This window comes from Paroedura picta, chromosome 4 (genome assembly GCF_049243985.1).
Source record: "Paroedura picta isolate Pp20150507F chromosome 4, Ppicta_v3.0, whole genome shotgun sequence".
NCBI lineage: Eukaryota > Metazoa > Chordata > Lepidosauria > Squamata > Gekkonidae > Paroedura > Paroedura picta.
Window position 1 is genome coordinate 144998912 of NC_135372.1, and position 27378 is coordinate 145026289.

General features: G+C 53.5%; 1 protein-coding gene across 1 annotated transcript in view; it reads left to right on the forward strand.

Annotated features, from left to right (window-relative positions):
• The window catches only part of TGM2 (transglutaminase 2), a 53020-nt gene that overhangs the window by 15225 nt on the left and 10417 nt on the right, over window positions 1–27378 (forward strand). The window contains exons 3-10 of the mRNA XM_077336097.1: window positions 5022–5264; window positions 6505–6623; window positions 12416–12544; window positions 13528–13705; window positions 17115–17250; window positions 18008–18111; window positions 19049–19288; window positions 20876–21148. Of these exons, the coding sequence (XP_077192212.1) occupies window positions 5022–5264; window positions 6505–6623; window positions 12416–12544; window positions 13528–13705; window positions 17115–17250; window positions 18008–18111; window positions 19049–19288; window positions 20876–21148 (1422 nt within the window). The remainder of the gene's footprint in view (window positions 1–5021; window positions 5265–6504; window positions 6624–12415; window positions 12545–13527; window positions 13706–17114; window positions 17251–18007; window positions 18112–19048; window positions 19289–20875; window positions 21149–27378) is intronic.

The window sequence follows — 27378 nt, forward strand, 5'->3', positions numbered from 1 at the left end:
GGGACTGAACCGGGGACCTTCTGCATACAAAGCAGATGCTCTGCCTCTGAGCCGCAGCCCTCTCGTCAAGCTGAAAAGGATCTGGCAGGAGGTGATGTGAAAGACACCTTGAAGAGCCAATCAGAGGATGAGGAAAGGGGCAACTCAAAATGGCGGTCACAGGGAAAAACCCGGTCGCACGGATTTCCTCTCTTGGCAGCGCTGAATTAGATCCTGTTAGTCCCTGCTTCAAAACATGGAAACTGGTTTTCTGAGGATTCTTTTGCTGTGGAGCAAGTGGGAGGGGGGCATTCAGGTTTACGCCTGAAGAGGTGAATTTCAGTGCAGAAACTGACAAAATTCCCTTAAAAAATGCAAATACGAACGATCTCCCTTCGGCAACAGCTTTAAGCTTTAGGATGCTTTGGGCTGATCCTGCGTAGAGCAGGGGGTTGGACTAGATGGCCTGCGTGGCCCCTTCCAACTCTATGATTCTATGATTCTATTCTATGAACTGCGTGAGTCAACCCATCCCATGTTGAGTCTCCTTCTTTTTCTCTGCTTTTCCTGGAGTTTTGTTTTATAGGGATTGTTTTTCTTCTCATATGGTCTCCAAGGACAACAGTCTCAGGTCGTTGGACCTTCTTAGGACAACTCAGCTTTGATTTTGATCTAGAACCCACCTGCTTATCTTTTTGGTGGTCCACAGTCTCTGTAAAACTCTCCCCCAACATTAGTTAACATTCGTCTGCTTCTTGGAGGGTTGTCAAGGGAGGCATAACATCCAAATCACAGTTCCTATATGCCGTATGCTGTACGGCGGCTCTTCTCAGCTCCCTTCTCCTTCGGATTTCTTCGTTGCTGCCTGCCTTGTGGTGGACCCTCAGTTATGTCCTCCTGGCTGGAAGAGGCAGAGCCTCAATGGAAGGGAAGCTACACCTTGGCCATTGCACTGCACATACATATTTATCCTCTGATTTCTGCAGCAGCTCCTGGCTTGTGGGCCTCCCACCTTTTCTGCACAAGGCGCTCCAACAGCATGCATCTCGATCCCCCCCCCCCCCCCCCGAGGAAAGGGCTGCTGCTGTCCCGGACGGATGGCCAACCTCAGGTTCCAGGGAGTCTGGTCAGTGCCCACCTGCAGGCGGCCCCGGTGTCCTTCCCACCCGCCCCCCTGCCCTGGGGGACAAAGGCCAGGCTTCATTTATAAGTAGCCGGGGGTGGGCGGGAGGAGACGGTCCTTGGGCAGAGTGAGACAATCAGCTCCTGTGACTCCACGGGGGAATCCTCCGCCCTGGAATTCTGCACCGCCCTGGGCTGGCCGCTGTCTGAGCGAGGAAGAGAAGAGCTTTTCAGCCTTGTTTGGGAACAGGGAGGGGGGCAAAGTTATTCCTGTTCCTGGGAGGGGTGGGGTGGGGGTGGGGGGATGAGTAATTAGGGGCTCCTCCTGCAGGCCATGTCTCCGTGAGGCTAATCCCAAAAGTGCAGAGCCCCACTGGAGGGGGGAGGGAGGAGGGAGGAGGGAGGGAGGGGCGGGGCAGGCGTCCTTGTTAGCTCGCACGTGTGTTTTGGGTCCCTCCTCTCCGAATTGGCAGCTGCCTGGGGGACAGCGTGTCCCGGCCACTTAGCCAAGGGTTTGGGGGAATGTTGTTTACATTTTAAATTATATATATATAGATAGATTGTATTATTTTATCCACTGAAAGAAATAGCATAGAGAAGAATGAATAAATACAGGAATTTCATATCATGGTCTGAGGAGTCTTGAAAATCTTTTAGTGGCCTTCTTTGAAGTAATTAACTTAGTTACTAGAAGGCCAATAGAAGGTTTTGAAGACCGTTGGGACCATGATTTAAAATTCCTGTAATTATTTCTTCATATTACAATCATAGAATGACAGAGTTGGAAGGGTCCTTCCTTGGAAGGGTCATCTAGTCCAACCCCTGCAGAATACAGGAAGTTCAGAACTACCTGCCCACCGACAGTGCCCCCAATCTCATGCCTTTCTGAAGGAGACGGGGCCTTTTCCTCCAGCCTGTGGGCAGCCGTATGTGGGTGAGGACAGGCCTGGGACCCACTGGCAGGGGGAGGCGGGGGCTGGCAGCCCACGGATTGCCCCGGTCAATGAAAGGTCCCAGTCACGGTGGCCAGATGGGCGGAGAGGGCAGGCTCAAGCCATGACTGTGCAGTTCCCTGGCCGGCCGGCTGGACTTTGGCGAGACGGCCTCTCTGGAAGCCTGACTGTGGCCAGGCCTCCTGCTGCTCTGCAAAAACAGCCTGGGGTCCAGTGAAAGGAGGACTGTGTGTTGCCTGCAGCCGCTGTCTCCCTGCTCAGGCCCAGCAGGAGAGCGGAAGGATCCCCCGCCCAGTGGGAATTTTCCACCATGCCTGGCTGGGGACAGGGTGGCCTCCTTTGAACCTGTCAATTTACAGTGGAGGAAGTTATCAAAGAGGTTATTGCAAGTCCAGAGGGAAAGAGTTGACTAAAGGGAACCTTTGAACCTGTCAAAGTAAATCCCAAAACTGGCTTGGGAGTGCCGTGTTGTGTCCCTGAACGTGGAGCCATCCATGTTGTCGGTCTGCATAGAGCTGCCAACTGGGAGGCTGGGGGGACGGGAGAGACCTCAAGTGGGGCAGGATGGCCTAGAGCCCCCCTTCCAAAGTGGCCAATTCCTCCAGGGAGACTCATCTCTCTGGTCTGGAGGGCAGCTGTAATTCCAAGAGGTCTCCAGTCCCCACCTGGAGGTTGGCAACTGTAGCCCTCAACCGCTCTGCTTTGGGTGGGGAAACGTGACCGAGACCAGCAGCAAGCCAAGCGGTCAGGGTTTTACTGGGCAAGGGGCAGGGCTGCCTTGCAGGACAAGGGCTGAGCTGGCCCACTCCCTCCCTGGCGCCCTGGCACTGGGTATGGGTGGCAGGATCCTGGGGGCCAGCGTGCTCCAGGGCCACGCAGTGCCCGAGGGAGGGGATGTCCAGCGCACCCTTGGCGAACCTGGCCACAGCTCCGGCTTTGATGTGTTCATAGCCCCCTCCAGGAAAGGCAGATCATGAAGCCCCCCCCCACCCATGGAGGCATTCTGACCTCTGCAGCCCCTCAGTCCTCCCCTGGCAGCTGCTGCCTCGAAATAAACACTCTGGAATCAGGAGCCGGGAGATCTTGGGAGGGGGGAGGCAAGATGCCTCCCCAGCCCTTCTTGGGAGGACACGGCTGTCCGTCAAGGACCGGTGGTGACCCCTGTCCTGCATGGGGCCCCATTTGTCCTCTTGCTTTTGCTGTTTCAGGTGCAGGATTTTCATTTACAAATGTCCTAACTCGGTTTCAGAAGACAGCAGTAGAACGGCTAAACGTTCCTTATGACCAGGGACAAAAGTCTATTCCAGGGGTAGTCAAACTGCGGCCCTCCAGATGTCCATGGACTACAATTCCCAGAAGCCCCTGCCAGCATTCGCTGGCAGGGGCTTCTGGGAACTGTGGTCCATGGACATCTGGAGGGCCGCAGTTTGACTACCCCTGGTCTATTCGACTGTGTGTAATTGGCTGAAATGCGGCAGCTTCCCATCATGCTTTGCTCCCTTTCTAAAAAATGTGGAAGGCAGTGATGAGCGAAGAGGCATGTGCAAAGACTCAAAATGGCCGGCAGTCACACATTTCTGCATTGGGGAGCCCCTGATGGGGGTTCCTTTGCTGTGGGGCAAACGAGGGTGGGGCAATTTTGGACTGTGCCTGAAGAAGCAAATTTTAGTGCGGAAACGGACAGAAAAGTTTACCCTTTGAAAATGCACATCTGGTCAATATCACTAGTGCGGAAACAGTCCTGGATTCGAATCTAAGCGTTTTAACTGTTTTCGTTAAATATTGACAGTTCGGGGAGCCCTCTTATGAAGAGGCAGTGCGGTGTACATGGACATTTCTAATAAAGATAGAGAACCGTTTCCCAGAGGTGGTCCATAGCAGCATTGTTCACCTGTGGGGGGCACATTCGGCTGCCCAGGCTTTGGTGCTACAAAAACTTGCAATAAGATACTAGGGAATTAAGCTTTTTCGCCCCCACCCCCCACCCCCACTGGTGCATGACTAATTTGCAGTGCTACCCTCAGCAGAGTGGCACCCTTGCAAACCCCACCGACTTCGGCGGACACAGAAGGGCGTCCCTCTGCTTGGGAAGGCTCCATTGCTGTCCCGGTTTCTCCTTTCTGGGGACAAAAGTCTGCTTCCGGCAATAGCAGCAGTTCCCTTTCCTGCAGCGATGCTGAATGATGCAAAGCATATTTAAAACCTTCTCCCTGGAACAAAAACAGGCGACACAAATTCACTGAAGCAGACTTCCTCTCGCTCAGAAATACAACCGAGGGCAGCGAAGCAAATCCGATTGAATGCCGCGGGACTTGCTCTCTGGCAAGAATGCTTCGGCTCCCGGCTGTCAGTTCCTAAAAGAAAGCACTCTGCTGAAACGGCGGAGGGAAACATGCGGCTGATCAGTGTGCTGCGTTCCAGAAAACAACGGATCTGCCCCGCAAAAGGCCGCTGGGAGCCAAGTTCAATCTGCCTTCCAAAGGGCGAGATTCTTCCCTGCGCTCTCCAACAGATTGGACAACGCTGGAGGGAGGGGGAGACTATAAACCAGGGGTAGTCAAACTGCGGCCCTGCAGATGTCCGTGGACTACCATTCCCATGAGCCCCTGCCAGCAAATGCTGGCAGGGGCTCATGGGAATGGTAGTCCACGGACATCTGCAGGGCCGCAATTTGACTACCCCTGCTATAAACTATGGTGGAAAAGCCATTGCCCTGAAAGAACCATTCGTTCCGGCTCCACTGGGCAGAGCTCCCCTTCTCAGGTTCATCTTTCATCTGCGGCATGCACATCGTGGCCAGCCGCTTTGACCACAGTGGATTCCCTCATGATCCCTGTTTCCTTGTCTGAGGAAGCCCAGGAAAGCTCACACCTTGAATAAATCTTTGTTGGCCTGACTGGACTGAAAAAATTTGGGGGGGACGACGATGTGATAAGAGATAAGGACTGTCCTGGCTGTCTCCCACAGGGCCCTGCCCCAATGAGGCATCTGGGACCAAGAGCCATTTCCCCGTCTCCGGCTCCTTGGAAGAAGCGGCCTGGAGTTCCGCGGTGGAGAGCCAGGACGGCGCCTCACTGACCGTGTCCATCTGCTCCCCTGCGGACGCCCGGATCGGCCGCTACAGCCTCACCATGGAGGCCTCCACAGACTACCAAGGATGCAGCTTCCCTCTCGGGGAATTCGTCTTGCTCTTCAACCCTTGGTGTCCAGGTGGGTCTTGGGGGAGCAGCCCTGTTTGCTGGTTTATTTATTCAGATTTCTATACCGCCCTTCCATACGGCTCTGTGGCCTCCAGGGGCTTTCTCGAGGTCCTGCCATCTGGCAGCAGTGGCCAAGTTGGCTTCAGCTATGGGGTGGGCTAGAAGCATGTCAAGAAGGCCTGGTGGGTGAATCTCTGGGTTGCCATGGGAGGAAACCCAGGCAGGGGATTTCTCTCGCTTCTCCCCTCCCCTTCTCCGGGAGTGGTTTGCACCAATACAAAGAACTGAGTCCATTGTCTTGCTTTTAGAAGAGCTCAGTGCTGGGCATCAGGCAAGGCAAAGAACGCTCTGAGACTGCCTCTGTTTCATGCACCCTTCCTGGCGGCCGGCAGGGGATGGATGGATGGATGGATGGATGGATTATGCAACATCTATACGGCTCCCTTGCGATTGGAGGCCTGGGGGCAGTAAACACAGGCATTGGCAGAATAACCCATTTAAGAGCTGAGAAAATACAATTTCAGTAGAAGTCTAGAAAGAAAGAGAGAAAAATCAATTCAAATTAGAACCGCTAGCCCCATGGGTGGGTGGGGGGAGGAGAAGGGATTAGGGAGGCCTTAATCAGATGTTATCGTCGTTTGATTCCGCTGACTCGGCCTTAAGCTTGGTGGAAGAGCTCCATCTTCCAGGGTCTGCAGAACTGCTCAAGTTCCGTCAGGGCCTGATCTCCTGGGGAGCTCATCCCACCTGGAATCATGGAGCTGGAAGGGCCCTCCAGGGCCATCTATTCCAACCCCCTGCACAATGCAGGGCACTCACAACTGCTTGCCCCCCCAATATGACCCCAATTCCATGCCCAAGTGATCCCCTCACCTCCTCAGCCCTGGCTCTGGTTGAGGCCAAGCGTATTTCTTTGGGGCCAGGGCTTCCAATCAGTTAGGGCTCTCTGAGGGATGTAGTCAGATAGACAGTCCCTGAGGTACGCAGGGCCCTGCCTTGAAGGTTCAGACCGAAGCTGCAGTTATGACAGCAGAAAGATTGAGCCCCATCTCTTGTCCTTGTGCTGCACCGACTTCCACCTTAATGCAGTTTCAGAACTAACAGAACTGCTTAGTGGGCTGAAGACCTTTAGTCTTCAGCTACTTTGGAATTGGGTTTCTGTACATGTTCAGATGCACTCCTACTTCATGGCCATTTGAGGTGCCCACTCCATGCACTGTCCCTGCATCTCTGCTTTCTCCGTTCCGCAGCGGATTCTGTCTTCCTCGAAAGCGAAGAGGAGCGGAATGAATACGTGCTGACTCAGCACGGCCAAATCTTCCAGGGCTCCAGCAGCTACATCTTTTCCATCCCCTGGAATTTTGGGCAGGTGAGTCGGTCTCTTGCCCAGGGGGCTGCCCTCCTCTGCAGGCCCCTCTGCTTACCCTGGGGGTATTTTTCTTCCTCTACCAAAAGGCTGGAACTGGAGGACATCTGGTGAAGCTGGTGGGCAATAGGGTCAGAGCAGGATTCAGACGTGGCATTTGCTGCCAGAGGATGGAGGGATGCCTGCAGGAATAAGCATCTCTAAAGGGGGATCAGAGGGATTTGTGGAAGAGAAGGGTTTCTAGCCACGGGGACTGAGGGAAACCTCCACATTCAGGGGCACTAATCCTCTGAATCCCAGAGCCAGGAGGCAACAGGGAAAGGCTCAGCCTCTGTGCCCTGTTGTTGACCCTCCAGAGGAACTGGCTGGCCACAGTGTGAGACGGGAGGCAGGGCTAGATGGGCCAATGATCCAGCAGGGCTCTTCTGGTGTCCTTAGGAAGGCGTACTGTAGTGATGTAGTCGAAAGCATTCTTGGCAGCATCAGAAGCCTCTCCTTATTTATTTGGGAAAATTTCTGTGCCGCTTCCCCAGGGCTGATGCCCAAGGCGGTTTGCAGAAGAACCACGGGATCCAAAAAGTGATTAGAACCCACCTTTCCAAACATAGTCAGGCAAAAAACAACGGGAAACGTGAAACTGGTTCAGTGTGATGTGTGCAACTCAGCTATTTCAAAGGGCTTGCGGAAGTGTAGAAAAGGGGAAGGAGGAAATTACTCCACTGAGGAAACTTTTTGTAAATCAGAACCTTCTTGTTACCTGCGGTCGGGAATATCTGGTTAAAAGTGGATTCCTCTTGGTTATACGGAGTTGAAGAGCCAATTCTGAGAGATCTCCAGGTTCCACCAGGAGACTGACAACCAGGTTGCCTTCCTGCCTCCAGGGAAGAGCTTTCTTAACTGGCGTATTTGGTTAATGGGCTACCCCCCCTTCCTCGTGGATACTGCCGGCTAACAGAACTTACAACAGAATTTGAAAGCCAAATATTAGGCATTCCACTGAAACTCATTTCAAACTGCTTGGAAAACGTAACAAGCTCTCAGCGTTGTCAACTCCAAAATTATTTCTTTGCTAAGGAGACAATCCCACTGAATAAATTTCACATTTTTTTTGTTTTGTTTTAAAATAATGCATTTCCGGGTGTGTAAATGCTGCCGTCGCTGAGCATAAATCCTCAGAACCCAGACACGACCGCCAGGAGATGCCGCACAGCTTTCCGTTCCTGATGTTCCTTGGAGCCAAAGTGTGTGGCATCCATCACGGAGAGGGGCACGAAATGCCATCGGGTAGATTAAACCACCTGCGGGTTTTAGAGACGGGAAAGAGAGGGGACTGATAAATTGACCAGGTTTGCTGCAAATCAGAAGCTTTATGCTCATTGGTAGAATTTATTGATTTTGAGGAACCTGGTGCATTTTTAGAAATATCTGGAAAGGGTTTTTTTATGACATGCAAAGCCCAGGGCTGAAATTCATTTCAAACAGGTTAAAAATATAACAAGCTGTGTTTGCTTTTAATCTCTGGCGATCTCTTCTCAAGGATAAAGAGAACATCCCACAGTAAAAAGTCACCACTTTTTTTAGAAGCCACTTTTTGGAGATGATTTGGAATAGAGGGAAGTCAAGATCTGGACTTGTGAAGCCCTAAACCCAGACGTGGGCCAGGAGGGTTCAGTGTAACTCAGGGCATCCCTTTCCTGGGCCCACATTCTGCTGTACTCACATCCTTGTGTGAAATTCCCTGTACAGCCCAAGCATCAAGAACGACCAACAAGCTTAGAAGCGGTTCCTCCAAGGGGCTGGTAGAATTTGGGGGACCCTTCAGTCACTGAACTGCAAAGCAGGAGTTCGCCGGGCGCAGGGCTCTCCAGACGACCAACACCAGCCCCCCTGTCGAAGATGGAGTCGAGAGCATTGTACCCCCTCTTCCACTAGCCCTGCCCTCTCCAGGAACATCCCAATCCAGAACTGGCAACCCTGGTCTCTGATTCATGACTCGGAGTAGGAAACTGTGCCCACCGCCGGCCCCCTTCTCTGGGTTCAGTCGCACGACCCCTCAGGCGCCTCCTGGGAGAAGGGCAGGGCTCTAAATAACAAAGAGTGGATAAAAGAACAGGCATGAAGGAGAAGACGGTTAGAGACTGTCAAGCGTTGTCTGGGAAATTCCTGCGGGTGGGGCTTGGGGAGGGAGGAACTGCAGCGGTTTACAACGCCAAAGAGTCCGTCCTCCAAGGGGGCTGTTTCCATTGTAGCCGCCTTCGGTTCCTGCACAGCAGAAAGACAGCGATGTAGGGCTCCCAGAGGCCCTCTTTCTGGAAGACATGTCCTCTTTTTAAAAACGGATGAGAAGGGGCTGGGAGTTTAGGGATATTCCTAGTCCGTAGCAATTATCCCCGCTCACAGAGTGGGGGCGTCTGAAATGAGGTTTGTCGGAAGGATCTCTTGTTTGAAGTGCTCCAGGATCCTGCAGGTCAGCTGTACTGTCTGAAGACAGCCAGGCCTCACCTGGAGGTTGGCAACCCTAGATGTATGAGGACAGGCCCATCCCAGAGCAGCGTAACGGGCTCAGTTTCCCCTCTTAGATCGGATTAGATGGGATTAAGTGGGATTTGGGGGCCAGGCGTAATCCAGGGCTATGGAGTTTCACTCTGTTTACTTGATGCAGCCCAGAATCACAGCTTGAGGGTAAACATTTGTATTAAAGCCATTCTAAAGACAAATATCCTTGTATTAAAGGGTGCAGAACAGGCAGCCAAAACATGATGGGTTCACCCTCTCCGCCTAACGACAAGGGCAGGGTTATTCTGATTTAGACAAGCTGGAAAAAAAAGTTTGGGATCAAATTTGCAAATGACACCCAATTGGGAGGAGGAGTGAACATCCCAGAAGACAGAAAGAGTTCAATAAGATCTGAACCTGTTGGAAAAGTGGGCCAATTCAAGATGCAATTCAGTAAGGAGGAGCACAGAGTTCTGCATCTGAGTCACAAAAATGACTCCTGGATGGAGATACGCTTCTGGCCAGCCCTGGGTGTGAACGAGAGCAGACAGTGGGATGTGGCGGGGAAGAAGGCGAATGCAGTCTTGGGCTGGATCCACAGAGGCCCAAGATGTCCTAGTCCATATTCTGCAGACTACATTGGTCAGAGCCTTCCTGGAGTCCTGCATGCAGTTGTGGTGGCCTCACTTCAAAAAGGAGGTGGAGAAAATTGAGAGGGGGCAGAGGAAAGCGATGAGGATGACCCGGGGCCTGGGGACCAAGCCCTAGGAGGGAAGGCTGAGGGACCTGGGAATGTTCAGCCTGGAGAAGAGGAGGTTGGGAGCGGACAAGATTGGTTCCTGTTGACAGCAGAGGAGAGGACATACAGTAATAGCCTTAAGCTACATGTAGAACCGTGCTGGTTAGATATCAGGGAAAAATTTTCATTGCCTCAGGAGGTGTGGAGCTCCTCCTCACTGGCTGTCTTCAAGCAGCGGCTGGACAGATCCTTCTCCTGGATACTTGAGGCTGACCCTGCACTGAGCAGAGGGTGGGAATGGATGGCCTCTATGGCCCCTTCCCACTCTAGGATTCTAGGAGTCTAGTTCAGCAGTGGAAGGGGCTGCCTAAGGGGGTGGGGAGCTCCCCCTCACTGGCCGTCTTCAAGCAGCGGCTGGACAGATCCTTCTCCTGGATGCTTGAGGCTGACCCTGCACTGAGCAGGGGGTGGGACTAGATGGCCTGTGTGACCCCTTCCCACTCTAGATGCCAGCCTCCAGGTGGGACCTGGGGATCTCCTGGAATTCCAGCTCCTCTGCAGACTACAGAGATGAGTTCCCCTGGAGAAGATGGCTGCTGCGCAGGGGGGCCTCTATGGCACTGTTTCCACACACAAGTCTCTTTGTTTGTAAGAGGGATCCACATTCCCAGACCTTTAAGTAAGCTGAGCTCTTGCAATAATTTTTGTTGATTTTAAAAGCATTTTATCAGGGAGTGCTCGTAAATCCAGGAGCTCCTGGACAGGGCAAAGCGTTCCAAGTGAAAGGGAATAAGCAGTCAGCTCTGAGCCTTGTGGACCCAGCGAAACCTTCCCCGTGCAATGACTCTGCATCCCTTTCCCCTCCTCACCCCTGCTTCCTTCCGTGGAGTTCCCTTGTCCTCTCCACAGGCGGACAGATGGTTGGGCTGTTCTGCAGAGCCCCCAAGGCCTGTCTTCTCTGACCCCCGCGTGGGGCCCAGGGGGAGGTGTGCCTCTCCTCTCTAATCTGCCCTGCAGAAACAGGCCAGAGGCAAGAGTTGTCCGGCTGCCAGCCCGAGATAAGAGGGGCTCCTTTGGGCTTGTCAAACCCAACGGCAGAGCTGGGACTGAATTAGCACCACTTGCACAAAGACTCCACTTGTTGCTTCCACACTGAGACCTGGCTACAGTCTGGAGCATCTGCATGACTTTGCCCAGCCTTCCCCTGAAGATGCCTCCTGGGCCTGGCTTGCTGCCTGTAAACATGGAGGTTCCCTTCAGTCACCATGGCTGGTAGCCGCTTCTGGTCCTCTTCTCCATGGATATAGAGAGAGAGCCCAGGTCTGGTCCCGCATAGAGTTGGAAGGTACCTCAAGGGTCATCTAGTCCAACCCGCTGCACAATGTAGTGACCCCAGTTTCATGTCCAATTTCATGCCCCACCAAAAATCTCCAGAATACAGCCTGGCCTGGAGGGAATTCACCTCCCATCCCCCAGTGGCGATCAACAATTCCCTGGATCCCCAAGGAAGGGCCACAAGAGACAAACCCTGGCCCATCCCTCCTGCCCACCCGCTCACCATCTGGCATCGCCCGTCTCTTTAGCTTTAGAGTCCACCCTCCCTGCCCACAGTGTCCCTCTCTTCCCCCCTGCCTCCCCTCTGCCTGTTTTCCTTAAATCTCTGGCCAGCCCTAAACTAGATCCCCCCTCTTCGTGCCTCGTTTGGCTCACAAGCAGGAGGTCCAGGGAAGGGTCTTTGGGAGAGGTGGTGGGGGGGGGGGTGGGGTGCCCGAAATGTCTTTCTCAGCCCCTGCACATTGGATTCTTTGCAAGCAATTTTCCGTATATAAATTTGCGAGTCAAGTAAAGCTACTGAGGAAAACTGTGAAAATGTGTCTTTTAACCGGTCCACGTTTTGGCGACATGCATGGACCATAATTCAAGACATTTTGTCTTCAAACTTCTTTGTGGCCAGCCTATCAGAGTATTTGTTTACATTTATTTATTACTGGATTCTGCCACTCCCGGAAGGCTCGTGGCGGCTAACAATTAAAGACTCTCCCATTAATCCCGTTAATATGATAAACATCAATGCAGCAGAGATGCCGGACCAAGATCCCCTCCCAGCCCCACTCCCAGGAGACGCAGAGAGGCCCAGCTTGGCCCACGGATCCCGGCGGGGGGTTGCCGTCCTCGGCACAGAGCAGGGGCTGCGGGGGAGTAGCTGTGAATGTCCTGCATTGTGCAGGGGGGCCGCCCTGGCTGACCGTTGGGGTTTCCATGGATGTGTGGACCCCACCCCACCCTTGGGAAGCTTCAAATGCTGTTGAATTTGGGCTTGGCTGTGATTTATTTATTTATGTAGCTATCTAGCTGGTTTCCTCGAACGTTTTGTGAGGGTGAGGTGGCCAGAGGCCCCTCGCAGTGACTTGGCAGGTGCAGTGCAGAGGCGGCTCTCTCAGAAGCCCCCCGGGGTGAGGCACAACCCCCCGCTCGCCTCCCCTGGGGCTCTCTTGCCTCCATTCCTCCCCCCCTGACCTCTCTCTTCCTCTTCCTCCTCTTCCTCCTCCTCCTGGGCTAGTTTGAGGAGGAGATCCTGGACATCTGCCTGCAGCTGCTGGACACCAACCCCAAATTCTTCAAGAGCCAAGACCGGGATTGCTCCCGTCGCAACAGCCCCGTCTACATCGGCCGGGTCGTGAGCGCCATGGTGAGTCCGTCGGAAGCCCCTGCAGCTGCCGGGAGCTCCTCGGTGGGCTGCTGCCCTGTGGGTCCGAGGGCCCAGCAGGGGCTGATTGGCGTGGCCCCGCTAGGTGGCCATGATGGGATCTGCTGGGATGAATGGGCTCAGTTTGCCCTCTGCCTCTGCCTGGAACAAAAGGGGGGCCGTCCAGCCAGCGGGGTGTCGTGTTTGGGAGCAGCGGCCTCTAATTTGGAGAGCTGGGTTCCATTCCCCCCTCCTCCTCCACTTGGGGTCAGTCCCAGTTCTCTCGGAACTCTCTCAGCCCCACCTGCCTCAAAGGGTGTCTGTTGAGGGAAGAGGAAGGGAAAGACGTTGATAAGCCGTTTTGAGAGAGCTCCGCGGGGTACAAAAGGGCCAGCTCTCTTCTCTCGGTTCCAGGAACAGGCGGTTTCTCATGCCCCCTGTGCCAGAGACGTCCTCCAGGCAGGACTCTTGGTATGTCCCAGAAAAACAAACGGATACATTTTGCACCAGCCAAGCAACCTGGGATGGCTGAAAACTGAATTTTGCAACCGATGCCGTGCATAGCCCAGGCTAGCCTCATCCCCACCGGCCTGGAAAGCTAAAAAGGGTCGGCCTTCATCAGTCCTTGGATGGGGGCCTCCCGGGAAGCAGACCAGGCACACTCCCAGGGGTGCTACGCCAGGGCAGGCAAGGGAAGACCCCCTCTGCTCCTCTCTCGCCTTGCAAATGCAGTGAGGTCACCAGAGGCCGTCTGCCACTCGACGGCATTTCCCACTGTAGAAATTAAGTGGAGACAAGAGAAGTTTGCCATGTGACGGATCAGCCTGGCAGAAAAGATTCCTTTGTCCTTCCCAGACAAAACATAGAACTGGGTGCCCAGGGGGGGGGGGGGGGCTACACTGGGATAACAGAAACTGGGAATTTTTGAAGGTGGTTCCGAATACCCTGCTAAAGGACCCCCTCTTGGGTGACCTCTCTGGCTGCAGGTGAACTGCAACGATGACAAAGGGATCCTGTTTGGGCGCTGGAAACAGCCCTACGATGACGGGGTCAGCCCCATGGCCTGGGCCGGGAGCGTGGACATCCTCCAGCGGTGGCGGAAATACGGCTGCCAGCCGGTCCGGTACGGGCAGTGCTGGGTCTTTGCTGCCGTGGCCTGCACAGGTGAGCAGATCCCGGCCGATCTCTGAGTCCCGGCGGTTTATCATCCCCCCTTCGGGACACTGGCTGGGCCTAAGGGGGGGGGGGGGCTGCAGCATGCAGGAGGTCCCAGGTTCAACCCCGGCATAGGAAATGATGCAAAAGACCCTGGACCCTGGAGAGTCACTGCTAGTTGTCCTGGGTGGACCCTGTGTGTGTGTGTGTGAGTGTGTGAGTGTGTGATTCCGTGGAAGGCAGCTTCACGTGTTCATGAGGCCTCATGTCCATATGTTGACAACTCCTGCTTGGGAGCTGAGGCCTGCTCCAGAGGTTGCTACTTACTCTGGGATTCAGAGGTTGACTGCCTCTGAACATGGAGGCTCCCTTTAATCCACGTGGCTAGGAGCCACTAAAAGACCTACCTTCCATGAATCTATCTAATCCTCCTTTCAAGCTGCCTGTGGCCATCCCTACCTCCTCCGGCAGGGAGTTACACCTTTTAGTGACTCTCTGCATAAAGTTGTCTTTCCTTTTGCCCACCCGGACCCTCCTGCCCACCAGCTCCGTTGCATGCCCTCGGGTGCTAGTCCTTGGGGAGAGGGAGACAAATCCCTCCTTGTCTGCTCTCTGCACCCCAGGCATCATTTCATTATTGGGTCCTTGGATGGCTCTCCAGCCCAGAATGTCCTTTTCTGAGAGTAAGCCCCATTCAGTAACATGGGGCCTGCTTCTGAGTAGACCTGCTAAATCGGTTTGGTTTTTGTGGCAACAGCCTATCTCAGCTACCCGTCTGGAGTCACCGTCTAATGCAGGGGTAGTCAAACTGCAGCCCTCCAGATGTCCATGGACTACCATTCCCAGGAGCCCCTGCCAGCGAATGCTGGCAGGGGCTCCTGGGAATGGTGGTCCATGGACATCTGGAGGGCCGCAGTTTGACTACCCCTGGAATTGGTCTGGAGGTGGGGCGGGGCGCGGGGGAGGGAAGCCTTCCCTTTGGCTGCTCTTTGGGGATTTCTGAAGGGGTCAAGATCTGTTCCCTCTTGGCAAGAAACCGCTGAGCAAAACGTCCAGCCCTGCCGGACAAAGACACGAAATGAACAAATAAGGACTAGATTGTGGAAACTTTTTTTTTTAAACTGCAAAAGGGACTGTTAGTATAAGGCACGAGGAATGCACAGAAGAATTAACATTCATGGCAAAAAGCTGCTAAAGACGAGCTTAGATTTAAGACCCTTTTGCCGGCTAGCTAAGCTGGAGATTAGTTCTCACATATATAATATCCAGACGAGGGTTGCCACCTCCAGGTTGGGAGGTTTGGGGAATAGAACCTGAGGCGAGGGGGGGACATCATGGGATATAGAGGTCATAGAGCCCACCTCCCAAAGTGGCTTTTTCCTTCAGAGGAACTGATCTCTGTGGCCTGGAGATTTTGTGTGATTCCAGGAGATCTCCAGTTGCCCCCTGGATGTTGGCAGACCTAATCAGGAAGAATTGTGCATTTGGTGGTGAGCTCAGAACTCCCAGTGCCAGCTGACCCTGGCACGAGGCACGATGCCCTGGCAGAGGAGATTTTATTTTATGCATTCACCGAGAATATATCTCCCCTGTGCAACTCACGAACCTTGAGGGTGCCAGGCAGTTACTGAAACGTACCCATGAAGGCTCTCTTCTCCTGACTGGCACCAGCTCTCCGGGGTGTCAGGCAGAGGAAGACTCTATGCTGCCATCTCCCCTCCGAGATCCTGCTGAAATGGGAGGGAGGGTCCAACGAGATGAAGGAGGACTGGTTTTTAACCCCCCCCCCTTCTCTACTTTAAGGAGTCTCCGAGCAGCTTACAATCTTGAGAGAAAAGCAGGAGTTTTAAATGGCTCCATGAAGAGCAGAAGGCAGGGGTTTAAAGGGCTCAGAGCTTTCTGCTCGTGACAAACCACCATAAAGGGCATCCAAATTCATGGAAGTTGATGGCAGTTCGCAAACACGGCTGCGTGGACTACGAACCAAAATTCGGGATGAACTCAGGTTTCTCTGCCGGTTGGTGCCCATCGCAACCTTGCAGGCGCTCTCTGGCAGAGACATTTCCCCTCACCTGCTACCTGAGGGGCTTTGGGGACGGGAGGGATAAAATCCACAGGAATGTAAACCTGCAGAATCAGCAGCCGCGGAGAGCAAGGCAAGAGACAGCTCACTTGCAAAAACCACGGGCAGACAAAATCGCCTGGACGGGCGGCTGGGAATATCTTTCCACCACTGGGTCTCCTCAAAAGACGCTCCCCCTCTTTGCAGGCAGAGAAGTCGCGAAAAGAGCTACAAACTCCAGTGGGTCGCCGGGCTGGTCTGAAGGAGCACAACAGAATGTGAGTCCAGGAGCACCTTTCAGGCCAACAAAGATTGATTCAAGGCAGGAGTTTCATGAGGAAGGGTGCCTGCACTCAACAGCTCCCGCCTTGAATCAATCTTTGTTGGTCTGAAAGGTGCTCCTGGACTCACATTCTGTTGAGCAAAGAGCTCAGAGAAGCCATCCCTAGGGGAACGGGCCTGGAGGCAGTGGGTGTGATCCTTTTGTCCTTGTTCCACGGCAGCTGTTTTCCCCGTCTTGTCCAGGAAAACATCTCTGGGAACTTTGGGTCACGTTCTCTGCTGGTCCTCCTCCTCCTCCAGCCTGGGAAGGACCCCACCTGCCTAACCCTTTGGAGGGGACGGAGGACCTTCCTGGACACAGGAACGCCCATTTGGGCTTATTCCCTGATTTGTGTGTGTGTGTGGGGGGGGGGTGTTGTCAAGGCACAGTCCACTCATGGTGACCGGAGGTTTCTCGAGGCTAGAGCAGAACTGAGGCGGTTCATCAGTGACCGCTCATGCAAGGGCACCAGGCCCAGCCCTGCTTAGCGTCTGAGGTCTGAGCAGGGGGGGCGAGGCTGGCCCATCCCTGGTCCGGGCATCTTCCTTGTGTGCCTTCATGCTGCAGCCAGTTTATGCTGACCCCATAAGGATTTCACGGCAAGAGATGAACCGAGGTGGTCGGGCACGGCCTGCCTCTCTGTAGCGACCCCTTGTCTGCCTTGAGCCAGCGGGGTGTGGTGGTTAAAAGCGGCAGCTTCTGATCCAGCGACCCGGGTTTGATTCCCCGCTCCTCCTCCGCGTGCAGCCAGCTGGGAGACCTTGGGCTTGTCACTGCTGTTCTCACGCAGCAGTTCTGTCAGAGCTCTCTCAGCCTCCCCTCCCTCACAGGGTGCCTGTTGTGGGGAGAGGAAGGGAAGGCAGCTGTGAGCCCTGTGCTGCCTGCCCTGTGGAGGGGGGCGTTTAAAAACCAGCCTCCCTCCTTTGGCGTTTCGGAGACTTCCCCATGTGGACGCAGCAGCTGCAGGAGGCTTCTGGGCTGAGGCCTGCCTGCCCTTCATCCCCCCCCCCCCAATGCCCTCCTCTTCCCCGCAGTGCTCCGGTGCCTGGGCATCCCCTCCCGCGTCATCACCAACTACAACTCTGCCCACGACACCAACAGCAACCTGAAGATCGAGCAGTACTTGGACGAGAACGGGAAGGTGCAGCAGGGGACCCGCGAGTACATCTGGTGAGTGGGCCGGGGGGGGGGACAGGTAGGCTGCAGCTGGGGCTGGAGGGTCTCTGACCCACTGCAAGGGGTCAGCCAGCTCTGGCTATCGAGGTGCACTCAGGCTGCACCCAGGTCAGAGGGGCCTGGACTCAAACCCTCAAGTAGAATGAGCCCCCTCACCCCAAAATCTGCTTAAGAGGGAGGAATAGCGAATGGGGGGAGGGACGTCAGGGGGAGGCCAGGCTAGAGCAGCCGTTCTCAGCCCTTATTTGGCCCCTACCCCTTCAGGAGCTCTTCTCTGGCTCCAGGGGCCCCTGCAGTAAGCAGGCTGAAAAAGGCCTAAGGCAGGAGTGAATCAACCCTACTCGACATACCTCACCTTAGACTCACGTGAGACGGATTTCTAGGGCCCTTGACTACGAGAAGCATGGCCGTTCCTTCGTTTCCTTAGATGCATTTAGTTCAGGCACACACAAAGGAATGGAGATCGCGGTTTCTTTTGCCTTCCCCTGACGAGGGTCAAACTTCCTAGCAATTCACGACGTCATCCTTGACACAAAGGGTATTCCCCCCCCCCAACCCTTTCTGCTTCCTTTCTCACATTTTTCCACCTGCGGCCCCCTTCAAATGCGCCTCCCTCCTCCGGAAGCCATATGCCCCCTGCTGAGAATGGCCGGGCCAGAGAATTCAGCTCGCTGAACAACTTTCTCATTGCAAGCGCTGGGAAGGCCTCTTTCTCCCCTTTCTCTGACGCTTCTATTCTCTGGTTCCACAGGAATTTCCACTGCTGGGTGGAAAGCTGGATGTCTCGGCCCGATCTCCCGGGAGACTTCGGCGGCTGGCAGGTTTTGGACCCAACGCCCCAAGAGAAAAGTGAAGGTAACGATTCTGGACACCACGGTCCTCCGACCATCTCCTGGACCCCCACCAAAGCCCCACTGCACACCCCATGTAGGGCTTTGCCCAGCACCCAGGATGCCTTTCCTTTGTGGGGGTGAAAAACCACAATCTGCGCATTGCTGGCTACACACAATAACGTCCAGGCGTCTGTCTTGAAGGAAAGCTCTTCATGCAGTTGTCGGCTCCGATATTCTTCCTTCCGTTGGCTTCGGCTTTAACATTCCTCACTTCAGCTCCAGTCTCCAGGTGTGGTGGAGAGACCAGCAGCCGGCCCAGCCTTCTTAGACACAGACTCAGAGCAGGCCAGAAAGTTATCTTCGCAGTTAGCGCTGGATCGATCTTAAAAGACTGGAAGATCCGGTGCCTTCATAGAAAGATATAAGCTGGAATAAAGATATGGCACCAGGAATATCTAAGCTGGCAAGTGTATGAAGAGACTTCCTTCAAGATGCCTTGACCTTACTGTGCGTCACCAAAATGCATGGATGGTGGTCTTTTCATTGCTTGCTTCTGTGCTCTCCTTTCTTGCATATTATTTCCTTTGTGGGGCCCAGCCCCCCGTTTTATTGTCACACAATGGGATGTGTTTTAATGCTCTGGATCGTTGATTGGTGCCCTGGTCTGGAGGGCCATGATCTCCTTGGATCTAACACGGTCTCCTTGGATTTAACACAATTTCATTGGGTCTCAGAAGCTAAGCAAGGTCGGTCCTGGGTAGGAGTTGGACGGGAGTCCACAGGGAAGTCCAGGGTGATGGCCAACCACTTCTGCTATTCTCTTGTCTTGGAAGTGTAGCCTGCCTTGAATTTGGAGGGGAACTCCCTTGTTCTGAGGAATGGACGAAGTGGCCTTCCTAGTCCTCAGAGACGATGCTGATCGCCCATGCCGTTGGTTGACTGCCCTGTTTGCTCTTCAGGCGTTTACTGCTGCGGCCCAACTCCGGTCAAGGCCATCAAGGAAGGAGAACTGAAGCTGAAGTACGACGTCCCCTTCGTCTTTGCCGAGGTCAACGCAGACGTGGTTTACTGGATGCTCCAAAGCGACAGTTCCAGGAAGAAGACCGTCAACTCCGCCACCGTGGGGAAGAACATCAGCACCAAGAGCAGGGGCCGGGATTCCAGGGAGGACGTCACCCACAACTACAAGTACCAGGAAGGTACAAAGAGGTCTCAGAAACCGGGAATGAGAGGCAAGGAGGCAGCTTTCACCCTCCAGTTGTTTCCAGCTGTTGGACAAAGTTAGAGTCCAGCAGGGCCCCTTGAAGACCAACAAAGTTCTATTCAAGGTATAAACTTTCACATTCATGCACATGAAAGCTTGTAACTGGAATAAAACTTTGTTAATCTTCAGGACGCCCCAGACTCAGACTTTGTTCGGCTGCTTCAGCCCAGCCCAGCGACCCCCCGGAATCTTCCCAGCTCTTTGTGTGAGACACTGAAGTGGGGCGAGGTGTTCAGGGACAGCCATGTTGGTTTGCAGCAGAACAGCTCGATTCAAGCCCAGGAGCACTTGAGAGGCCAAGAAAATTCCCGGGGCATGACCTTTCCAAAGCTCCCTTCATCAGATACAAATAGGAATGGAAATCCCCAAGTTCTTATATCCCAGATGGAAGGCGGGAGGGCTTTTGCAAAGGAGGGAGCCAGGATGCACAGTTCAGTTCATTCACAAATTTGGAACAGGATTCTTATCTCTCAACAGCGCGATTTGGGTCCAGTGATCCCTTAGAGAGCAACAAAATTTTCAAGACTTTTTGGAGTCCATACCAGGGCTGAATTTGTGCGGAGCTTGTATTCCAATCCCAGGTCGATTCAATCCCTGCTGTCTACACTGAATGCGATTTCCATTTTGATTATGGATAATTTAAATTTTCCCTCTGCAACAAGCGTGATTAATCCGGAGTGACCCTACCTTTCCCCTGCAATATCCTGGAGTGGATATAAGCCTCAATATTTGAAAAATTGGCATGAGTAAGCGTGCAGCTGTCTGCTTTCCCTGAAATAACTTGTTGCTGCCTCGTGGCTCCCACGCTGTAACAAGGCAGTCTGCCCCAGATTGGCTGGGCGCCAGTTCAAAGAATTCCTAGTTCCTGGTTGCAAGATTTATTTTTTTAAAGGTTTACGGTGACTGTGCTCCAGAATCCACACTTTGCGCAGCAGAGATATGCCTCATTCTGTGGGAGGCTGCTGCTGCCTCATCTCCACTCATCTTGGCTCCCCCCTGAATGCCTGCTACCCCCCCCCCCCCACTTGCTTGCCTGCCCACCTGCCTGCTTGAAGATTCAGGCTCTGTGATGTAGGAGAGGCGGAGAGATCAGCATGGGAGGCAGTTCCCTTTTTTCTGGAGCACGAAATCGGGGTCCTCGTCTCTGCTTGTCTCAACTCCCCCCGCCCACTCGTGGCCTTGTGCAGATGGCTTTCTGTTTCAAGTCGGGGCGGTGCTCAAAGGGGAGCTCAAAGACTTGGGTTCAAATCCATCTTAATTCAGCAGGATCAAAAGCAGAAAAAGAACGCCCCGTGCAGATTCAGCCCAGGATACTGTGTTTCTCTGACTCACAAAAGGTTATTCCTTCCCCCATCCCAAATCCTGCTGGCCCCTATGGTGGCATGGGATTCAATGTAGCTGAAGATCGGGGTGCTCTGACACATGTGCAGATGCCCATTCTACATGACACAGGGCGGGCGCGTCGTAAGGGATGAGGTGCGAGGGCAGATGCGGCAGCCATGGCTGTGCTTCCTCCTGGCAGGCTCCGAGGAAGAGACGGCCGTGCTGGAGAAGGCGAAGCTCAAGAAGACCTACCCGGCCGAGGAGGAGGAGGGCTTGAAAGTCAAGATCAAGGTCTCCGAGGGCATGAACAACGGATGCGACTTCGACGTCTTTGCCGTCATCAGCAACAACACGGCCAGCGAGCGCATGTGCCGGCTGATGTTCGGAGCCCGCGCGGCTGGCTACAACGGGGCGCTGGGACCCGAGTGCGGGAGCAAGGACCTGCTGAAGGTCGCCTTGCAGCCACATGCAGGTAAGGGGGGCAGGGGGGTGAGTGCGAGGAAGTCGCTTCCGGTTCCCCTTGGCATCCCTGATCCCTCCCGCAGCCCTGCCAACCCCAGCACTCCCCTGAAGGCTCTCGCAACCTTAAAAACAGTAAGGTAAAATGACACAACAACAACTAAATGCAAAACATTAACATTAAAATATTAAATCAGTAAAAAATAGAAAATTAAAATATTAAAATTTAAAAAATTATTAAAATAAAAATAAGCCCAAACACGCGGTTACCCTCCAAAGGCCAGCCTAAACAATTCAGCCTGGCGTTCCCTGCTAAAACTGAACAAATCACAGAATCACAGAGTTGGAAGGGGCCATACAGGCCATCTAGTCCCACCCCCTGCCTGCTGACACGCTGGGCATAGTGAGAAAACATCAACCACGCTACTATGGGGACTTGTTTGTAAAACGATAGCACAGAATCCGACCACACCCCAAGGATTTTTCCAGAGTCTACAGCTGTCACATGGGCATCATCGAGTGACCCTCCAGTCAGCATCTCCATCTTGGATGGATTCCACTTTGGCCAGCCAGCCCCCCCCCCCCCCCCCAACCATTGGGACGACCACATCACGGTGTTCTGGCTGCCTCGAGCTTCGGTGATCACTGAGGTGTCCAAACCACGCCGAAGCACACAGCCCTCCTGCACATCCATGGAGGGAGGGAGACCCTGGACTGGTGGGAGCACAGACCCACCACCCTCTTGAGCTCCTGGGTGAGCACCTCAGTTGAAGCCCATTTTGAAGCTTCTTATTTTGACTTCCTCCTGTACATAGCTCTAAGCCTGTCAGAGGAGCAAGCCAGGGCTTCCTGCTCATCCAGAGCACACCCTTCTGTTTTGATATTTGTTGGCCAACGCTCTTTGGAGAGGGTCCCAGGCAGATCTCTCCCCTGGGAGAACCTGCAGCTGCTCAGTCGCTGCTTCCCAATTACCTTCCACAGAAAAACAAAATTTTGAGTCCAGGGGCACCTGTAAGAGCAACTAAGATTTATTCCAGGTGTGAGCTTTCATGGGCCAGCACTCTTCCTCAGACAATGCAACAGGGATCGTCACCGTGCAGATGTAAGGGCAGAGTAGATCAGCAGGACGTGAGTAGCGCCATGTCCGATGCAGCATAATATATCGCTAGATTTATGCTGCATATTTGTGGGATAGCTACATGATGTTGCTTACTCATTTCCTGCTAATTTGCTCTGCCTTTCCTTCTGCATGGTGACGATCCCCGTTTCACACCTGGAATAAAATTCTGTTGGGGCTTGAAGGTGCCTGATTGGGCCCAAATTTCGCTCTACTTCAGACCAACACAGCTCCCCACCTGAATCTTCCCGGAAAAGTAGCTTAGACCAGGGGTGGTCAAACTGTGGCCCTCCAGGTGTCCATGGACTACAATTCCCATGAGCCCCTGCCAGCAAATGCTGGCAGGGGCTCATGGGAATTGTAGTCCATGGACACCTGGAGGGCCACAGTTTGACTACCCCTGGCTTAGACCTTGGCTGATTTGCCAGCTCCTTTTTATCCAAGGAGGTTTTCTCTAGCGAAGGCCCAGCAATATAACCTCCTTAAGGGAGCAGGAAAAGCAGCCCTGCCAGAGAGACACATGAATCTTCTGTCTCAAAAAGGCCACGAGGTTCGTCCCTCTGGCCAGTGTTGATGGAAGATCCTGGGGGAGTAAGCTGGATCCCATCACCATGCTCAAAACCCCGGCCTTCCAGGAATAGCCCCAGCGGTAGAACGGGACACACAACACAGACTGCAAGGAGGTGCCCCCAGATACATTAGAATCATAGAATCATGGAAGGGACATCCTGGGTCATCTAGTCCAACCCCCTGCACTGTGCAGGACACCCACAACCCTCTCGCTCCTCCACTGTCACCTGCCAGCCCCTTGAGCCTTCACAGAATCAGCCTCTCCGTCAGATGGCTCTCCAGCCTCTGCTTAAAAAATTTCCACAGATGGAGAACCCACCACCTCCCGAGGAAGCCTGTTCCACTGAGGAACCGCTCTCTCTGTTTCTCTCAAATCCTCTGCTTAGTCTATGAAAAGGAGAGTTGGTTCTTCTAGGCTGCTTTTCTCTACCCGAAGGAGACTCAAACGTTACCCAGCCAGCTTCCGTAGATAGCACAAGTGGGGATCTGAACCAGATTTGAACCCTTTAACTACCACACCCGCGTGGCTCCCTGAATGCCTTGCCCTCCGGCAGTCTTGGCAAGAGCTCTTTTGCTGCCCTTGGGAGGCCCAGCTCTCCATGCCTGGAGCGCTCAGTGGGCAGGGAGGCCAGAGACCGGTGGCGGGGTCTTTGCAGCTGTCCCCGAGTCCGGCCAAGGAAGGGCAAGGCGAGATGACATTCCTCTCCCCACTGGCCACTTCCTGCCCTTGGAGGCCGGTGCCAAGTCAGCGGATGTGCCTGCAGGGAGTTTGCTGCTTCCCCCGGGCCCCACGGAACAATGGGCGCATCGCGGGCCACATTCTTCGAAGGGGGTGAAGCTGCAGAGATAAGCCCTCCTTCCGGCCGGACCTGCGGTCGAGGGGCTTCCGGGCCAAGGCGGAGAAGCACGGGGGATGCTGCGCCAAGAGGGGGCTGGCCCCTCCCGGTTCTGCTCCGGCTGGGTCGGGAGAGGGGTGCACTGTGCTCCCCCCCGGGTGCAGCCAGGAGTGTGGTGCTGAGAGACATAGGCCAGTGCCCTTTCACCAACTCAGGAGCTGGCTTAGATAAGTGGGATTGTGCCTGAGGGACAGGCGATAAGAACATGAGAGACGCCCTTTTGGATCAGGGCAGTGGCCCCTCCGGTCTAACCCTCTGTGGCCAAAACCCAGGGGCCACCAGGAGGTCCACCAGCAGGGCCAGATCTCCAGAAGCCCTCCCACAGCTGTCCCCCACCCACCAAGCACCAGACATAAGAGCACAAGAAGAGCCATTCTGGGTCAGACTAAAGGACCCTCTGGTGCGGCATCCCTGCTCCAGACAGGGGGTCCCATCTGTGCCTTGTGGCTCACAGCCTGTGAGGGGCCTCTGCTCCAGATGCTTCTCCGGCCCCCTCTGGAAGCCGTCTGTGCTTGTAGCTGCCCCCCTCCCTGCAGCAGTGAGTTCCACGTGTGAACGACACTTTGGGTGAAGAAGGACTTCCTTTGATCCGTTTGAAGCCTCCTGCTCCTTAACTTCGTGCAGTGAAAGTATTAATTAGTATTTGTATGATGACGCATGGGCCGGACCCTCCGGTAAGCACTGAGCAAAGGATGCAGCAGACGCTCTCTGCTAACCTGCTGGGTGAATAGTCCAAGTGTCCTCAGGGTGTCAAAATGCCGCCTCCGTGCCACTGGCTTTTCCAGCGCAGGGCTTTTTGTTCTTTGCAGGCTTGGCGTCCTTTCGGGATACAAGTCTGAACACAATTTTTAGACGGAAAGTGGGAGCAGGGAACAAAGAGAACCAAAATAGCAAATGCAGCCTCTCTCCCCCCCCCCCCCCTGCTTCTGTGCAAGGCATACGCTTGTGCACAAGTGACGTGTTTTTTTCCACTGCTGGGAAGGAATTCGAGGTTGCTCTGATCCGATACGCTCTGCGGCCTCCAGGGCTATTCTTGACAGAGCTCCAGCAGTTTAGGTACACAGGCCTCTCTGACAAGGACAACCTCGGTGTGACCTGCCGCCAGCAGGAAGCGGGTTTCGACTGCCTGTTAGGTGGGGGTTGGAAGAGAGGTAGAAGAGGCAAGGCCAGGAGCCTGCAGGGGAAGGCTGAGGGGCTTCACTGCGCAAGGTGTGAGCCCAGTGCCGGGGGGGGGGGACCCATTTCGTGGCTCCTGCTGCCACCTCAGGCTTTGGGAACAGAACCATTTGTGTTCAAGGTCAGCTACTCCAAGGTCAAACAAGACATTCCAAGGGCTGGTTCTCTGGCTGTAATGCAAGACCCAGATTGCTTTTTCCTTGCTGAGGTTTTCTTTGTTTATTTTGCTTACAGTATTTTAATCCCACTTTCATACCCAATGAGCACACTCGTAGAATGATAGAGTTGGAAGGGCCTCCGAGGTCATCTAGTCCAGCTCCCTGCACAATGCAGGAATTCATGACTACCTGCCCGCCCAAAGTGACCCCAATTTTATGGCCAAGAGATCCCCTCCCCCCCATCAAAAATCTCCAGAATAGCCTGGAGGGAATTCACCTCCCATCCCACAGTGACAACCAGCAATTCCCTGGGTCTGCAAGGCAGGGCCCCAAGAGACAAACACTGACATATCACTTCCTGCCCACCCACTCAGCCTCAGTTCTTAAAACCAGCATATCTGTCTGATGACTATCTAGCCTCTGCTTAAAAACTTCCAAAGAAGGAGAACCCACCACCTCCCGAGGAAGCCTGTTCCCCTGAGAAACCGCTCTCCCTGTCAGGAACTTTTTCTAGATGTTTAGCTAAAAATTCTTTTGAATCATAGAATCATAGAATCATAGAATCATAGAGTTGGAAGGGGCCATACAGGCCATCTAGTCCAACCCCCTGCTCAACGCAGGATCAGCCCTAAGCATCCTAAAGCATCCAAGAAAAGTGTGTATCCAACCTTTGCTTGAAGACTGCCAGTGAGGGGGAGCTCACCACCTCCTTAGGCAGCCTATTCCACTGCTGAACTACTCTGACTGTGAAAAACTTTTTCCTGATATCTAGCCTATATCGTTGTACTTGAAGTTTGAACCCATTACTGCGTGTCCTTTCCTCTGCAGCCAGCAGAAACAGCATCCTGCCCTCCTCCAAGTGACAACCTTTCAAATACTTAAAGAGGGCTATCATGTCCCCTCTCAACCTCCTTTTCTCCAGGCTGAACATTCCCAAGTCCCTCAACCTATCTTCATAGGGCTTGGTCCCTTGGCCCCAGATCATCTTCGTCGCTCTCCTCTGTACCCTTTCAATTTTATCGATGTCCTTCTTGAAGTGAGGCCTCCAGAACTGCACACAGTACTCCAGGTGTGGTCTGACCAGTGCCGTATACAATGGGACTATGACATCTTGTGATTTTGATGTGATGCCTCTGTTGATACAGCCCAAAATGGCATTTGCCTTTTTTACCGCTGCATCACACTGCCTGCTCATGTTTAGTTTACAATCCACAAGTACCCCAAGGTCTCGTTCACACACAGTGCTACCTAGAAGCGTATCCCCCATCCAGTAGGCATGCTTTTCATTTTTCTGACCCAGATGCAGAACTTTACACTTATCTTTATTAAATTGCATCTTGTTCTCATTTGTCCATTTTTCCATTGTGTTCAGATCTCGTTGAACTCTGTCTCTATCTTCCGGAGTATTTGCCAGTCCTCCCAATTTGGTGTCATCTGCAAACTTGATGAGTAGTCCCTCCACTCCCTCATCTAGATCATTAATAAATATGTTAAAAAGTACCGGGCCAAGCACCGAGCCCTGAGGTACCCCGCTACTCACCTCTCTCCAGTCTGATGAAACACCATTGACAACAACTCTTTGAGTGCGGTTCTCTAACCAATTCCCTATCCACCTAACTATCTGAAAATCCAGATTGCAGTCCTTCAACTTATCCATAAGAACATCATGGGGAACCTTGTCAAAAGCTTTACTAAAATCCAAGTAAATGACATCAACCGAATTTCCTCGATCCAGCAAACCTGTTACTTGGTCAAAAAAGGAAACTAGGTTGGTCTGGCAGGACCTGTTGGAGACAAATCCATGCTGACTTCCTTGGATCACCAAATTATCCACCAGATGTTTGCAGATCACTCCCTTTAATATCTGTTCCATTATCTTCCCCACAACGGAGGTCAGACTCACTGGTCTGTAGTTTCCCGGGTCATCCTTCCTCCCTTTTTTGAAGATCGGAATAACGTTTGCTCTTTTCCAGTCCTCCGGGACATCTCCAGTCCTTAAAGAGGTTCCGAAGATGATGGACAAGGGCTGTGCAAGTTCTCTGGAAAGTTCTTTGAGTACTCTCGGGTGCATTTCATCTGGACCAGGGGATTTTGAATTAATTTCAAGCCACTGGTTCTGGTCTGACCCTCTGGGGCAACAGAAAATAACTCTGCTCCATCTTCTATATGACTACCCTTAAAGTATTTGAAGGTGGTTATCATATCACCTGCAAACTTAAATGGACTCCAGGGAATGGTAGAGGACAGGAAGGCCTGGAGGATCATTGTCCAGGGGGTCGCGATGGGTCGGGCACGACTTCGCACCTGACAACAACAACATATCACC